This window comes from Alligator sinensis, unplaced genomic scaffold (assembly GCF_000455745.1).
Source record: "Alligator sinensis unplaced genomic scaffold, ASM45574v1 scaffold76_1, whole genome shotgun sequence".
In the NCBI taxonomy this organism is placed as follows: Eukaryota; Metazoa; Chordata; order Crocodylia; family Alligatoridae; genus Alligator; species Alligator sinensis.
The window spans coordinates 2,828,186-2,844,002 of record NW_005841865.1 but is presented as its reverse complement, the minus strand read 5'-3'; the positions used below and the strand labels follow the sequence as shown (position 1 = coordinate 2,844,002).

Sequence of the window (15,817 nt, the reverse complement as noted above, 5' to 3'; positions counted from 1 at the left end):
TGGAAGGTCGTAAGGTGTTGGTGTTGTTCCTCTGATGGTTGTTTTGTGGCTGGGGAGCTTGTTCTTGGAGTAATTTGTTCCATTTCTTCTTTTGATGTAGGATGAATGCTGTAGAAAGTTTTTCATAGTCCCTTTGTATCCACTGTATATTGTCAGAGAACATGCATGGATTTCTATCTTTTAAGTTGTTGTAGTGTATGACGATTTCCTTCCTGAGCTGGTCTCTTTTGGAGTAGAGTAGGTGAAGTAGATGATTTCTAATTTTCTCTGAAGTTCTTCTGCATAGCTGTGCAGCATATTTGGAGTTGTGTGTAGTAGTCAGGGGACTGTAGATGTTTAGTCCTCGGGGAATGAAGTTGTGTTTCTTGCAAAGGCTTAGAAAATATGTCGCTGTTGAGTCTGGCTTCTTTCTTTTTCATGTTGTACAGTTTCCACATGGATGCAAAAAAACACACCACTGAATGCTTTCAAGTCATTACCATTCTGATTCCAAACTCTGTGCCTGGGACATCACTCATTAGAGGGAGAGCTTCTCACTGCAGCACTGAATGATTACTCTTGGCTTAGGAGGGAGAGATACAGAATTTCCAAGGGAACCTTTGCAATCAGTAAAGTATTTGCTCAGCTCTATCAGTGTCCCTGCAATGGCTGCTTTGTATGCACATGGCAAATGAGAGCTGGACAGTTAAAGGAACCTGACACAATCTATTGATCTGCTAGAGATGAAGCTGCAGGCACCGTGATGTGCAGCAGCAAGTGTTCGGGAAAGCTTGAAAAAAACTGTGTGCTGGCAGATTGAATAGGATCCAGGGATGGAAATGAAGAGTTTAAAAGTATTTGAAACCCACTGGGTTGAGATGGATCTGCTTGGAGTCCATTACAGAACTTGCCCCTTTTGTTGCAGAGCTATCACTAAACTGACTGTTTAACAGCTGGTAAGTGCTTTAAAATGCAAATGCTTATTATGATTTCTTGGAAATTGCTGTGCCACATGGGGATGCAGAGCTGGGCTTGTGGCCCAAATTTAAGGTAGTCTGAACAAAAGATTCCTGAGATACAGCCCATCTCTCCACCTGCACACACCAAAAAGGGAAATGTAGCTTTCTTTTGGACACCTCTCAGCCTCAAACCAGAATCCTGCCCTGCCCTGTGCTAGGGGCAGCTGCAGTGATTGTTGCAGGGTCCCTTGCAGTGGGTCTCCTCAGTTCACACTGTGATAGAGGAGCAGTACCTAAGAAAAGATGAACCCCTTGATTTGGTGCTGAGTTACGTGGGTTGTGCAAGCAGAATAGCATGAAAGTCAGCTGTTGCTGTAGGGACCTGTAACATCCTGGTAGCATTCATAATAGGGCATCCTAGGCAGGGCTCATGCAGGTTCCAGAGGGACTCCTTAGAACAAAGGTCAACACATGGTAACATCTGCATCAAGGCTCAATTGTGCAGAGAAGGTGAAGTGTTCAAGTATAGGTCAGGCAGAGCCAGTCTGTGTCCCCACAAGCCCAGCCTTCATGCAAGGTTTGACCTAGATATGGGCTATTTCAGGGATATGGGCTATTTTCTTTCCCCACTCCATGTGCTGTGTCCTTACAGTGTTTTATGTTTTCTACAAGAAGAAAATAGAGTATCACCTTATCTGTCAGGGGCAGGCCCAGGCCAGCAATGTATCTAGATTTCTGGTGGCCCCGAGTGAACTTTTAGTATCAGGCCCCCCTTCGCCAGACATAATGATAATAATAATTTTAAAAGTACCATTTTCAGGTCCCCTTTCTGTCCAGGCCCCAGGCAGCTGCCCAGTTTGCCTATGCCTGTGTCCGGCCTTGGCCCAGGCACTGCTCAAAGAGGTAGAAGGTAAGGAACCGCAGCAAGGCCAGAGTGTAGCCAAACTGCAGTCCTGGACTTCCAGAGGTTCAAGTATTGCTACACTCAGTACTGGGGAGGTGGCATGGGAAAGGCACTGGCAGTCAACTGTAACTCTTTACGTGGTAAATTATGACTTCTCTTCCCCTGGACCATGAATGGTTGAGAATAAGTTGCAAGTGTAACCCCAGAACCTGCCTTTAGCAAAGTAAAGGGGAAATGTGCTGACTGCTCCATTCTTGCCTTGAGAAGAGGAGGAAGGAGAGCTTTACCCATCACCTCGATCCTGATTTGCAGCACCCACTGCTGTTACAGCCTTAGCCTCCCCATACACAACTATCAGTGCCTTGAGGTCAAAGCCAACGCATCAGAACAGATCACAACTCCCTTCACTGGTCCATTCCTTGGCATCGGGCTGCTGACTGTACCCAAATCTGCCCTGGGACCTGCATAGGTCCAACATTTCCCTCCCAGCAGGGTAAGGAGGATGTCTAAGGAAACTCCTTCTGGTCTGCAGCCCATTCCTCCCCCTGCAGCGCTGTGTTGGGTAAAGGTCACACTTTAGAACAGACAAACAATGGGGTGGTTTTGCCACCAATGGTGTTAATCACTCTGGCTGTGCAGGGAATGAAGCGCAAGTGAGAGGCCGATTTATAGACTAGCCCTGCATCCTCCTGAGCTACTGATGTTGTGATAATTACCAATGATTATTTATGGGCGGTGCAGGGTGGTAAGGAGGAGGAATCAGTATGAATCACTTTATTCATGGGCTAGCCTGAAGGGTTATTAACTCCTTCAACCTCTTGAAAGTACTCTGCATCTCTAACTCTCAGGGTCAGAGTAGGGGGTGGGGCCCTTGGCCATCTACACAGTGCAGTTGTTGTTATACAAAACCCCTATGTTCCTGCCACATCCCCTAACCCTACTAGTTTCACTGGGAGCTATAGATGCCAAAGGAGGGCAGGTTCAAGCCAGGGGGGCATACAGGGATGCACCTGATACTTCCTGCTGGCCACCTGATCCTTCCTGCGGATGGAGGTAGCAGGCCCCTTCATGGTAGAATAGATCTGCCTCTCCTTCTTGCTGACAGTGGAAAGTGTCCTCACCTCTAGTTTGAACCAGCCTGCTCTCTGATGAACCAATTGTTCTGATGAATCCACTGTTATGATTAATAGGCCATATTTGGCTCTCAATCACACTGCTGTACATCTAGAGTAGTGGTATTGAAACCATCTGTATAAGTGAGAACACCGTTTTGTTCAGTGTAGTCTAGACTGCAAAAACCATCAACTTCCAAACTGGGAAGTAACCATCGGCTCCATATGGATTGGCTAATGCTTTGTGGAGACCACTGCCTATTACACTAATCAGCAACATCTCTGTTTCTTTGTCTTCTGTGTCTGTATTCATCTGTTGTCTCTTGGCTTATGTTTAGATTGAAGGCTTTTTGAAGCAAGGAACAACTGACTTTTTGCTTTGGGTTTGTGTAGCACCTAGTACAGTGGAGTCCTACATGCTACTGTAATACAATTAATGAGCAATAATACTAATAGTAATGGAACATAAAACATTATTAAAGTGCTTTCCAGAGTGCTTTGTAAGTTCTTTTCTGTCCACATAGCACCTTATATACAAACGATCTGCACTGCAAGGTGATTGAATACCTTAAAGGACTCATTTCAAACCATCTGGAATCAAAATTTACCCTCAGTCAAAATTGAGGGTTTTACTAAAATTTACCCTCAGTCAAAATTGAGGGTTTTTCTTCTTCCCTTTTGGAGTTGTCTTTTTTTTTTTTTACTGTAAAATTAAGGCCCTTGCTGGTGTAAATTAACATTGTTCCATTGATTTCCCCCTGAGCCTCTCCAGATCACACTACTGAGGACCTGCCTTGCTAGTTTCACCAGAACTCGCAAGATCTCCTCTCTGGACACTGTAGCTCTTGAGTCTACTTCTCCTCTTGCCCTGTCCCCATTTGGTGCATAGTTAAATCATGTCTGCCCTAGCTGGAAATGTAACATTGCTACCAAGAAACAGCTTCAAAAGTGAGTTATACGCTGAGCTAAATCCAGCTCTGGTGTTGAGGTAGTACAACTCTTAGGGTTAAAACTCCAGTCACCTCTGTTAACACCAGGGCTCACAGCAACTGAGGTGAAGATAATATTTTCATAGCCAGGCTTTTTTCACACAGTGCCTGTTCATCATCATCTTGGTTGACTGCAGCCTTCCACCTACTATGAGAGGGCATGCAAAAGCTTCCCCAGCCTCTCTTTCTTTCTCTCATCAGGACATTTAGTTAATGCCAGCACAGAGCTGATGAAGCTGGACCATGATGATGAACCACAGCTATCAGAGCCATATCTTTCCAAACAGAAGAAACTCATGGTAAGGCCTTCATAGCCGCATTTTATTTCAAGGAAGAGGAGGGAGAATGGTATAGTCACAGGTACCCATTGCTAGGACTGGGATATTTACTGAGAACCTGGGAGAATATTTGGGTTTATAAGGTCCATTTTAAAGAGCTATTTCCTTGAAAATTATACCTGTGTCTGTATCAATGGGATTGGACTCACTGTGAGGGAATCCTGCGTGTTATTGCAGCTGGGATTCTACCTAGGAACCATGTAATCTGCAGGAAGCAGATCAGTTAGGGGATCCCACAGCAGACCCTACTGATTCAGCCAGAGAGGTATCTGCTGAGCTGCTCTTATCTGGGTATTGCTTCCTCCAGGCCAAAGTGGTAAGATCTAAGATGAACAAGTCTCACATGGGAATTGTCTGCCCTTTGCTGAGCTCTTTGGAGCTGGGCTGAGTTGGTCTTCAGTGGAAACCACCTTGATTAGGATCTGACTTTAGCTAAGCTAATAGGAACTATACTTAGGCTAAAATAGAAGGCCCCTTTCCTTAGTTGAGCAGGTCTCTGCCAAGAGCCACTGTTTACACAGATAAATATAGAACTCATGTTCTAGTGCCACAAGCATTGGTCAGGAAAGAGCACGTGCTCCATGATGCTTCAGTGTCACTCATTCACTGTAGATCTCTGGCTTTCATTTAGGCCAAGATCTTGGAACACGACAATGTGAACTACTTGAAGAAAATCCTCGGCGAGCTGGGAATGGTGCTAGATCAGATTGAGGCTGAGTTGGAGAAGAGGAAACTCGAGTATCAAGGTAGGCATTAGGTCCCTTTGTGAGTATTTGCTACTGTGGGAGCCAGGAAATGTTGAAGAGCTGGCCCTGTACAGAGCCATGGCTTTGTAGCTCTGCAACATTCATATCCTCATTCAAATGTGAGGCATTCCCTTCTCTTCACGTGTAGACACCCTAATTCATGACCACTGAGTTGCTGATCCTATTACTCACTCCGGCATGGGCTAGGCAATTGCCATGGTTCATACAGTCACACCTGCCTGGACAGCCAGCTCCTTGTCTTAATTGAACACTTTTCAGTAGCACCATGGTTTTTAGTGTATTTCCTTGACCCACCACTCTACGGTGCTCTCTCTCTCCTACTCCAACCGGTGGCTGCCTGTGGCATATGTCATTCAATATTTGTTTTAGAAAAAAACCCATCCTATAGCAGCACTCCCAAGCCCAGGAATGGTCTTAAATAGATGTTAATGCTCAGAGCTACCTTTTGAGCACTATGCAATGTAGCACACAGGGGATTAATGCTCCAAATAAATGCTCCCCTCTGATCTCAGACACACTGGTTACATGTTTCCACATGTCCTTCCCTCCTCATTCTCATTCTGTTCACTGAGTGGTGACATCCCATAAGGAACTACCCCAGAAACCAGATGAACTCTCAGAGGTAGAGAAGCAGTTATACTCTTGCTGCTATGGTGAAATCTCAGTGGCGTGATTTGCCATACACCAGCCATATCTGCTGCTCCAACCACCTCCCATCACTCACATGTAAGATAGAAGCCAAATTCTTATGAGCACTGTCCTGATGTTGCAGAATAATTCCTGAGAACATCAGTGGTGGGAATGAGCATATGGACCACTTCCGGCTTCGACCCTGCCCAAGTCCACCCAAAGAATCCTATATGGTGTATCAAATCAGACCAAACTTCTTAGGAGGAATGGCCAGTGAAGTCAGCCCAAGGATATATAGCTGAAGTAGAGGGAATGTTCCCGTCTTCTCCTGCAGTAGATGGGAAACAAGGAGTTCAGCTCAGAGAGGGGTTTAGAAATACAGCACTGCAAGACAAGGAGCTAAATAAGACTTTGCCCATGAGTTACGCAGCAGGGAGGCCTCTGCAGAAAGAGATTAAGCAGCCTTCACTGCTCAGGCAGTGGGGGATTAATGAATGGCTTTTTCTGCATAAAACACGACATTTCTAATAACTACTTGTCAATGTATTTTAGCATCAGCCTGTGCAGGCTTTGTGTATGGTGCTGAAACTCATTAGCATTCATTTAATTGAAGAAGCTTCAGTTCACTCCCTGTCACTAGGGGATGGATAAAGTCACACAAAAAGGCCAAAGCGATACCAATTTGAGATGGAGTCAGCAATTATGAATGCCAGCCACTGAAAAAAGTAGGGAGAAGGAAGGAAAAATATTCTTGGGCTGGCAAGTAGTGGCTTGGTTTTTCAGTGGTGCACAAAAGAGGTCTGTACAACTCTAGCTCTACTTTTCACCCCAAAATATTGTAAATGCAACACATACAACCTGCATCTAAAAACCCTTGAAGTGGTTGGACACTGACAGCCTTTGTCCCCCTGCTTTACCTACGATAGGTTAGGGTGTTTTTGGTGCCTCTGGGCAATATGCCGTGTAATTTTGGAACAGGGTTGATTGGGTAGTTTAAGGAATAGGTTAAGTAAGGACTTGTATGGAATGATTGGGATAAAGATGATCCTGCCTAGAGCAGGTGGTTGGATTAGATCAGAGGTTCCCAACCACCAGGTCACAGCTGTGAAGTGTTGGCTGCTAAGTTGTCTGTCTGCCCGGGTTAAAGCTGAGCAGTGGGGCAGCCGGCTCTGTGCACCCCATTCTGCTCTCACCACCATGGCTGTGCCCGGCAAGGCACCCCCCACACAGCAGATACTAGGGCCTGCACTAGGCCGGGCAGGACCCCCCAGCTCCACCCGTGGCTGGGAGCAGGGGGGGGTGGTGCAGACATGGAAATGCCCAGGGCAGAGGGTGGGGAGGCAGCGGAGCCCCTTCTTCCCAGGTGGCCCCAGCTAGGTCCTCCTGGGCCACCAAACTGCATAGCCCCTTCCCCTGCAGGGTCCCCTGATGCCCATGGCTGTAATGCCCCAACCTGATCCAATCCTCGCAACCTGCCCCCACCATAAAAATTAAATATGTAAATTAGACTGCTTCTATATCCGGTCTACCAAAATTCGTTGAGTGAGTTTGCCGGTCCGCACTATAAAAAAGGTTGGGAACTACTGGATTGGATGAGCTCTGAAAGTCCCTTCCAGCGCTACTTTTCTACGAGTCTGATTTTCATGTCCAGAAACACCATTTTATACATATGCTACTGGTGCTCAATTTTTGCATTCAAACAAAGCAATTAAATTAGGCCTGCACTTGCATATGGGCAGTCTTGATCACCTATATTTAGTGTTTAGAGGCAGGAAAAACCTGTTCATAGTATAAACAATAGCTCTTTGCACTTCTGTAGTACCTTCCACTAATACATCCTATAAAGTGTGTCACAAATAGCAATTGACTCAGCCTCCCACCCGCTGCTAGGTAGGGAAACAGACTCTGAATCAATCACTCTCCTGAAGTCACACAACAAATCACTGTCAGAGCCGGGGCTAGAACCCAAACCTAACAGCCTGTAGGTGGCTCTTACCACTGTAAAATATACATCCCAACATATTCACACCACTGGACACACTTCAGATGTCAGGTTTTTCTTCCCTGTCATTTTGTCTCCCTCTGGTTCTTCCAGTTCTGCTATTTTCATGGCAGCTCAGCCTCCTGTGTCTGGGTTTCCAAAAGGCAGGCACTGCTGCCTGTCAGAAAGCTGCAGACTTCCTGAAAAGCAAGGATATTCCCAAGGACACATAGTGCGGCTCTGCTGGTTCCTCTTGAATGCTCTGTAATAAGGGTGGGGGCCATAGCAGGAGCCTACCATAAGCAGTAAGAAGAACCTGTCTGGCCACAGAGGCTTTGGGATGTGGGCAGTCCAGTCCCCCTGCTCTGGGAGAGCTCAGGGAATAGTAAATGGAAAAATCCTGTGTGCTGCTCAGAGATGGCTGGTGTTTTATGGCTAGTGCCTCAGATGTCAGCAGAAGAGAATAAAGATTTAATTAACAGTCAATCACAGGGAATGAAAGCTGCTGAAGAGAAAGCAGTTGATTATTCAACAAGAGCAAATCAACCCAACAGGGTTCCCTTCCCAAATGGACCCTGGCATGGGAACAGAGGGAAGGCTTCAGCTGGAACTAAACTGCTGCACAGCAGAGAGGGGAGTGGAAGGTCGGATAGATGGACAACCACTGTCAGGATCTGTCCCTGGCTAGACTAATCCCCCTGGGCTGTAACTGCCAAGGAGGGGACTGCCTCCTCACTGCTAAAGGATCCCAAGGACTTCTCTAATAACATTTCACTTGGTACCTTCCCCTTCCATTGTGCTTCTCACCCTCACTCATCACATTTCACAGACACACTGAGATTGCAAGTCCTTTGGGGCAGTGATATGGGCACTGCCTGTGTCTGGTGATGCGCTTGGCACACTCTCCCGTGCTCTGATGAAAGCTACAAGAAATAGCAACAGGGCTCCTGAGCAGTGTGACAAGCAGGGCTGGAGGGGCTCCAGACCCTTGCATCCCTGGGCTGGAGTGGAGCTCAGAACTAGTCAGTCATGCACCTGCAGCTGCTGTTGCTGCAGGGCAAGAGAGTGGGCTCTGGCTGGGCTGGGAGATGTGTCACTCCCAGGGCAAAGGAGGCAGGCAGACTCCATAAGCACTAAGATCAGCCCTGGGGGATGGGAATTAAGCAAAGCCCCTTAGTCACTTCAGATGTGTGGCATGACTCTGCGTTCATGCCTACGAATCTTGTCTGAAAACATGCTCATTAACTCTGAAACCAGTGCTTTCAAGTCAGTGGATTGATGCCTCGTGACCGTGCCTTTTGGGCCAAAGCCTCTTGGGCATGAAGTCAAGGGCTGCTGTTAATGTCATAGAATCATAGAATAAAAGGACTGGAAGGGACGTGTAAGATCATCAAGTCTGGTCCCCTGCCATGGGCAGGAGGTAATTGGGTTCAAATGAGCTCAACGAGGTGCTTGTCCAGCCTCCTATTGCACACTTCCAGGGAAGGCAACTGCACCAGCTCTGCTGGGAGTGTGTTCCAGATTCTAGATACCCTTATGGAAAATAAATTTTTCCTTATGTCCAGCCTAAACTTTTCCTCGACCAGCTTGTGTCCATTGGACCTTGTCCTCCCAAGGGGTGCCTTTCTGAAGAGTTGTCAGCTGAATACACTTGGTTTCCTTCTGGCTTCCTGCAAAGCTGCTCCCATCTCCTTCTTCATAGCACTAGATGCCCAAATTCTACCCAATTTGTGCCATTTCTTTGGCACCTCCCCTGGAGTCTGTGAGTTGTGCTACAGCAGCTCCAGCCTTCAGTGTTCTGTCTGGGTGAATCCAGATAAGGCTTTATCCTGCTGGGACTGCCACCCCTGGGGCCTCCACCTTTGCACTAAATGTGAAATTTGCCCTCTGAGCTAAGAGAAAGTAACTCCCCAAAGACCAGAACTGTCCTGGAGAGAAAAGCTCTAAGAAATGAAGCTATATATAATGTTTAAACTTCAATAGAGCCCTCCTAGAGTGAAGTCATTTCCTTTCCCCCAGGGCAGTTCACCTCCAAGTGTAGTTTTGTGTCATTGCAGCCTTGCACAGCACAGCACAGCACAGCACAGCACAGCATGTCCAAAACAAGCTAGAACTTGCATTCCACTTTGCTAAACCTGGTTTTGCAAGATCCCTGGGCTCTCCCTGCCAGCAGAGTCTGGGGATGGAACAGAAAAATTCTCTCTCTAATACAGACTGCCTTTGCATTGGGTCTGACTATCCTCAGATTCCCACAAGGTGCCCAGGAGGCTTCCAGCTGCAATGTGCTAGCGATTCATTAGCTACTGAAACAATTTATTGATTAATTAGACACGGGTGCTGCCACCCACTCTGGGCCTCTGGCAGTATTAGGCCAGCTGCCAAGGCAATAAAAATGAGGCCTTGCAATTAACATTAGCTCTATTGTTCCAGCCTTCAAGGCCAGCAGGCACTCCTTGTTTGCGGTTTCTTGCACAGGCAGTGCCATAAAACTGTCTGTCTTTGCCTCGTTTGTCTAATGATCATTAGCCTCTGAGCTTGCCAGACAAGGGCTCTGTGTGAAGTGCATGGATATTCACCCAGCTGTGGAATGGGTTAATAAAGCAATAACTAATAGCTACACTAAATGGCAAATAAGGAGAAGCTGGTTTGACTGCAGTACATATCTGGTTTTCACACTACAGCAGAGAGGGCAGCATCTTCATTCCTGGACAGACCATCATCTGTGGGTAACGAGCTCGTGGAGAGCACTCACAGTTCCCCTTCCCCACTATTGCACCTTTGCATGGAGACACCAAAAAAGCTGTGGGTTTCCCTCTTGTACTTTGAATAAGACAACAGAGGCTTTTTGTCATCCTGAGAAGGGGAAAGAGAGCGGTGATCAGGTTTCATCAGGACAGAGTACTTGGCATCCTTTGGATCCAACTAGCCTCTCTGTCAGTTTCTGATCTGGCTGTCTTAATTTGTTCAAACAGGGTGGAACAGAGCTGTGACGTCCTCATTTAAACATTCCTTGCAGAATCATGACACTACAGGATTAATGTAGTAGTGCATGGGCCCAGCCTGCAATGCTGCCTGTGCAGGAAAGGGTGGGCTCTGGAGAGGGGGCCAATTTTAATACAACTATAGTTTGGGCTTTGTGAGAGTCAATCAGAAATGTTTAGTAGTGAGTAGACTGTAGTTCAGGTTCTGTCCTACAGTGACTGCAGCGACTCTGCTCTTTAGTCTCCCAGTGCAGGACAGGGTCCGTCTCCCACCAAGCATTTCCCTTTCTGCCCTCTGGAATTTCCTCAGATAGCCTGTGAAGAACACGCTGTCAAATGCCCTGTTACACAATGCAGTTCACAGGTATTTCCATCAGTGCACTGCAGAGCCAATATAAGAGCTGATTGTATTTCATGCAGTCCCACAAGCTATTGGGCAATGGGGAAAAGAAATTCTCAGGCATCAAAATTGTTTAAGCACTTCCAAAATTATTTTTCTCCTCACTTGCTTAATCAAGGGATGGAAAAGAACCTATTGAATTTCCTCCCTCTCTGTGCCTCATACTTATAATGTAATCAGTTATCATAGGGTTATGAATCTCACACATACTATTATTACACTATTTGCAGAGTTTGCCATGCCAGTCACCGAGGCAGGTGTTAAACTAACATTTATTTACCTAACAATAAGAAATAACCAGCAAAGCCAGCACAGCACTAAGTTAGCTGTAATCTAGCCTAAAATGTATTCTTATCTCCACTCTCTGAAGAGAACTTTCCTTGTATGTTTAAGACAATTGGAAGTATCCCAGACAAAGCATCGTGCATGGTAACTTGAAACTTCAGGCTGAAGATTAACCTTTTATAACAACTGCACCCCATATCTGAGACCAGACACCATGGTCTATTACTCACAGGCTCTGCAAACCATGTCTTTTATGCAGGGATCTAGGCTTAAGTGCTCTGCTCCACAAACTGGTTTGGCATTGCCCTGCAGCTCTATGCTTCATTCAGTGGCTTTCTTTTGGAGGGTAGTTTCTGCACTAAAATCTTTGGCACTAAAGGTTCTGCCCACTGCTTTATCTATAAATCATTTATTTTCTGGCTATTTGCCTTGAAAAGTCAAATAATTAAAGCACCCCACAGCCCTAGTGCAGAATAGATTTAAGAAAGAGCTTTCTTCAGTCAAACCCTAAAGGAAAGATGAGCTCTGACCTGCTTCCTCTGCCTTTCATTCCCCAAGTCCCTGTCTTTTTTTTCCTACCTACCCTTCCCTATGGGTTTATATACCACACCCCTCAGGTTATCACCTGCTGCTGCTAATAAGGTTCACCTGGTGCTTTATCCCTGTTAGCATAGTGCAGGGCTAGGAGGATGTTTGGGAAGTGTTTTAAGCTCTTCCTGGCCAGAATCTCTGCAGAAATCCATCTGCACTATCACAGCGTCTAACTCTTTGACATCTCTTTCATACTTAGTGTCCACATTAAACATTGACTCCCCTTGAAACCTGACTCCAAACACAGAAGCGCTGAAGAGTTTCCTCAAGGAAGTCAGGCAAGGTTCTTTGAGTAGAAGTGATATCATTTATTAGACCAACTGAGTAGTTAGAAAAAGTTCTTAACAATCCAAATCACACCGAATGGATCCAGACCATGCCAGGACAAGGAATGCAAAACTTGCCAGCACATCTTCGCCATCCCCACTATAACTACACCCCACAACAGATCCATCACCATTCCTGGATCTTATACCTGTACCTCCAGAAATGTTATACATCTCATCCATTGCACCAAATGCCCTGATGGAAAATATGTAGAAGAAACCAAACACCAACTGTGCACCAGAATGAACGCACACTGGAAATCTATCAAAGACAAGAACACCCAACTACCTGTAGGGGCTCATTTATCACAAGACAATCGCTCCCTCTCTGATCTTTCAGTTCTAATCCTCAGAGGGAATTCACAAAACACCTTTCACAGACGAGCCTATGAACTTCACTTCATCAACCTACTGGATACAAAAAATCATGGACTCACTATAGACATTGGATTTATGGCACATTAGTTACAACCTGCCTGACATCTGATTCACCAGGTACCTGCCAGACCTGACCTTTTACCCTTTCCCCCCTGCTTCTCCCCTACTTTTCTGCCCTTTGTCTTCCTAATCTCCAGTCATTTCCTTTTCACAGACTGCCTTTTTTCTACCTTCAATTACCACCACTGTAGTCTCCCTTACTCACTTTTGGGTTTTTTTCCCCTGCTCTCCCCCCCACACTCTCCATCTTCCCTACTTTACTTTTTGTTTTCTTAATTTCTACCTATTTACCTATTTACATTCTCACTGACATCTTGTCACACTTTTAGCTTCTCTCATTCCTTGGAGTCTCAGAACAGCAGAGACTTCCTATGCCCGAAGAAGGGTGACTGTGCCAGATAGCTTGCTAAGAACTTTTTTCCAACTACAAGGGCCGGCCCACAATTTTTTGGGGCCCCCTGCAAGATATAGTTTTGGGGCCCCCTGACATGAAGAAGCTGGTATTGGCGTCAGCAGTGGGGGGTGGTGAGTGGCTGAAGAAGGCAGTGTTGGAGGGGGGAGCACGAAGAAGCTGGTGGCCGGGTTGCCAGCGGGGGGAGGGGGTGGCGAGCAGCTGGACATGAAGATGGCAGCAGTGGCTACGGAGCCTCCTGCAGCCGCAGGTTCTGCAGGAGAGGATGGGCCGGCTCTGCCAACTACTCAGTTGGTCTAATAAAAGATATCACATCTACTCAAAGAACCTTGCCTGCCTGTGCCCTTAGACCAACACGGCTACAACCAAAAACCCAGCCTCAAGGAAGTCAGGAGTTTAAAGAGGCAAAAAGAGCCCCCTTAGCAACAGCCCGACTGCTGGCATGGCTGGGCTATTGTGCTAAGTCCTGCTCCCTGCTGGAAGAGTATTTAATTCTTAAGTATTTCTGACATCCCTAAAGTTGAAAATAGGGAGTGTTACTGGGGACGACAATGAGACACTTCCTTCATTCCCAAAGCATCTGACAACATCCAGCCAGTAGCCAAGGGCCCGTGGAATTGCTCTGCATAAATGTTTAGGACAGCTGGGGAGTTTTTATACTAGACTTATCAGGGGCAGGATGGGACCTACTATCTATAGGTAGGGATGTACCTAAATCACAGTTTCGCACATTTTGCAGAAACCACAAAACCACAAAAAACAGCTTGTCTGTGATTGCTGTGATCATTGGGAAATCCAGCATTGGCCACAATGTCCTGCAAAATCAACCAAAATAAAAACTGGCAGTGATGTAGACTGAGGGAAGATGCCTTCTGCCAATCAGCAGCAAGGGGCAGGGCAAAAAAAGCGGTAGCAATGTAAACTGAGTGAAGGCACCCTCCACCAATCAGTGTTGAGGGGCAGGGCCACCAGGGCCCCATAGCCAATCAGTGGTGAGGGACAGGGCCCCCATGAAGTGCCCACAAACTGAGCTCTGAGCACCACGAGTAGACCATGAAAACCATTTATATTGCTGCAACTTAGTTAGGTTCCTATCTTTAAGCATCCAACAAAAAGGGGACCTGAGCTGTTTCAAAATCCAACACAGCCGGGTGTCCTGCCCATTATTTTTCAGACTCCATAGGGTCCGGTCCACTTCCTTGAAAAATCATTGGGAAACAGTAAGGCAAAACACTGCTAAAATCTCTTAGCCTTTTGTGGGCTTAGTGTCAAGCCCTAAATTTCCAAACAGCAGGTCATTCTTATCATGTCTGTTTTGTGGCTTCATTCTCCAGGACAGAAGTGTGAACTCTGGCTCTGCGGATGTGTATTTACTTTGGCTGATGTCCTGCTGGGAGCCACACTGCACCGCCTCAAGTTTCTAGGACTTTCTAAGAAATACTGGGAAGATGGCAGCAGACCCAACCTACAGTCTTTCTTTGACAGGATACAAAAACGCTTTGCCTTCAGGAAAGTTTTAGGAGACATACACACCACCCTCCTCTCAGCCGTGGTGCCCAACGCTTTCAGGCTGGTCAAACGGAAACCCCCGTCCTTCTTCGGAGCTTCCTTCCTTATGGGATCCCTGGGAGGAATGGGATATTTTGCTTATTGGTATTTAAAGAAAAAATACATCTAATGCTGGCTCTTTGGTGTTTAGTTTGGTGTCTCTGTGCTGTGTGAAATCATGATGAATCCTCAGTAACTGTAATGAAATTTGAAGCAAGATATGAATACTTATTGTTAATGTAACATTCCATAGTCTAGAAGTAGAAACTTATACTGCAAGGAAATAAGGCAACAAAAATAAGTCAACTTGTAAATGCCTTTTTTTTAGGTTGAAGTATTAAACTGTAGTGAACGTCGTGTGTTGCGCTCGGGCGTTGACTGGGCTCCCACACCCACCGCAGTGTGAAACGGCCTCCAGAGTAGGCAGATTCTGGTGGCAGAGAGATGGCCACCCCGGATGGCTTCCCAAGCACCAGGTTAAACAATGGGATCGGGATACTCTGTTCTGTACATTTACGTTTTCAAAATGTTCGTTGGCCACATCACACATTTCACAAGTACAAGTAGCAGAGACTCTCCTCGTAGAAACTCCTTTGTTATTGTCATCTGGGGCCTTGTCTGGAAGCAGTGGGTTTGCATTATTTAAGTATCCCTTTTTCTATTATTTCCATGAAAACTAGTGTTTTTATTGAGCTGCTCTTAGAATGTATCCACTTTCTATGTTGGTTTTTTTTTTTAATGTTTAACTTGTGTCTTTTACTAAAAGCCACATTTGTTTCCCGCATATACATTATGTTAACTTCTAGTCTGAATTCCATTTTATAGAAGGGGTTTTTTGTTTTGTTTTTTAGCCTCATGGCTCTGTGACTTGAATATCCTTTCATGGATTTGCAAAGCATCTTTCACTGACTGAGCATCGAGACTCTGAAAAATGCAGCCATTTTCAGAACTTTTCAGCACTTTCCTGAAGATGCTATGGCTTTCTCTTTCATTGGGAGCTCATTTCAGTAATTTTCTCGCTGTGTATTTTCTTAGAGACACTTTGCACAGAATCGCGTTTATCACTTTCTTGTGCCTTTTGCATGTTGGAAAGAAAAATGGGCGTCACTGCTACTCATGCTTAGAAAACTCTGAGATTCTAAATAAACCATATGGGAGGAGTAACTGCTTTACATTT

General features: G+C 45.9%; 1 protein-coding gene across 1 annotated transcript in view; it reads left to right on the top strand.

Annotated features, from left to right (window-relative positions):
• Positions 1-15,167, top strand: part of GDAP1L1 (ganglioside induced differentiation associated protein 1 like 1) — a 42,832-nt gene extending 27,665 nt beyond the window's left edge. The window contains exons 4-6 of the mRNA XM_006016687.3: positions 4,145-4,242; positions 4,913-5,027; positions 14,427-15,167. Coding sequence (XP_006016749.1) covers positions 4,145-4,242; positions 4,913-5,027; positions 14,427-14,770 — 557 coding nt within the window. The 3' untranslated portion in view covers positions 14,771-15,167. The remainder of the gene's footprint in view (positions 1-4,144; positions 4,243-4,912; positions 5,028-14,426) is intronic.
• Positions 15,168-15,817: the final 650 nt, after the last annotated feature.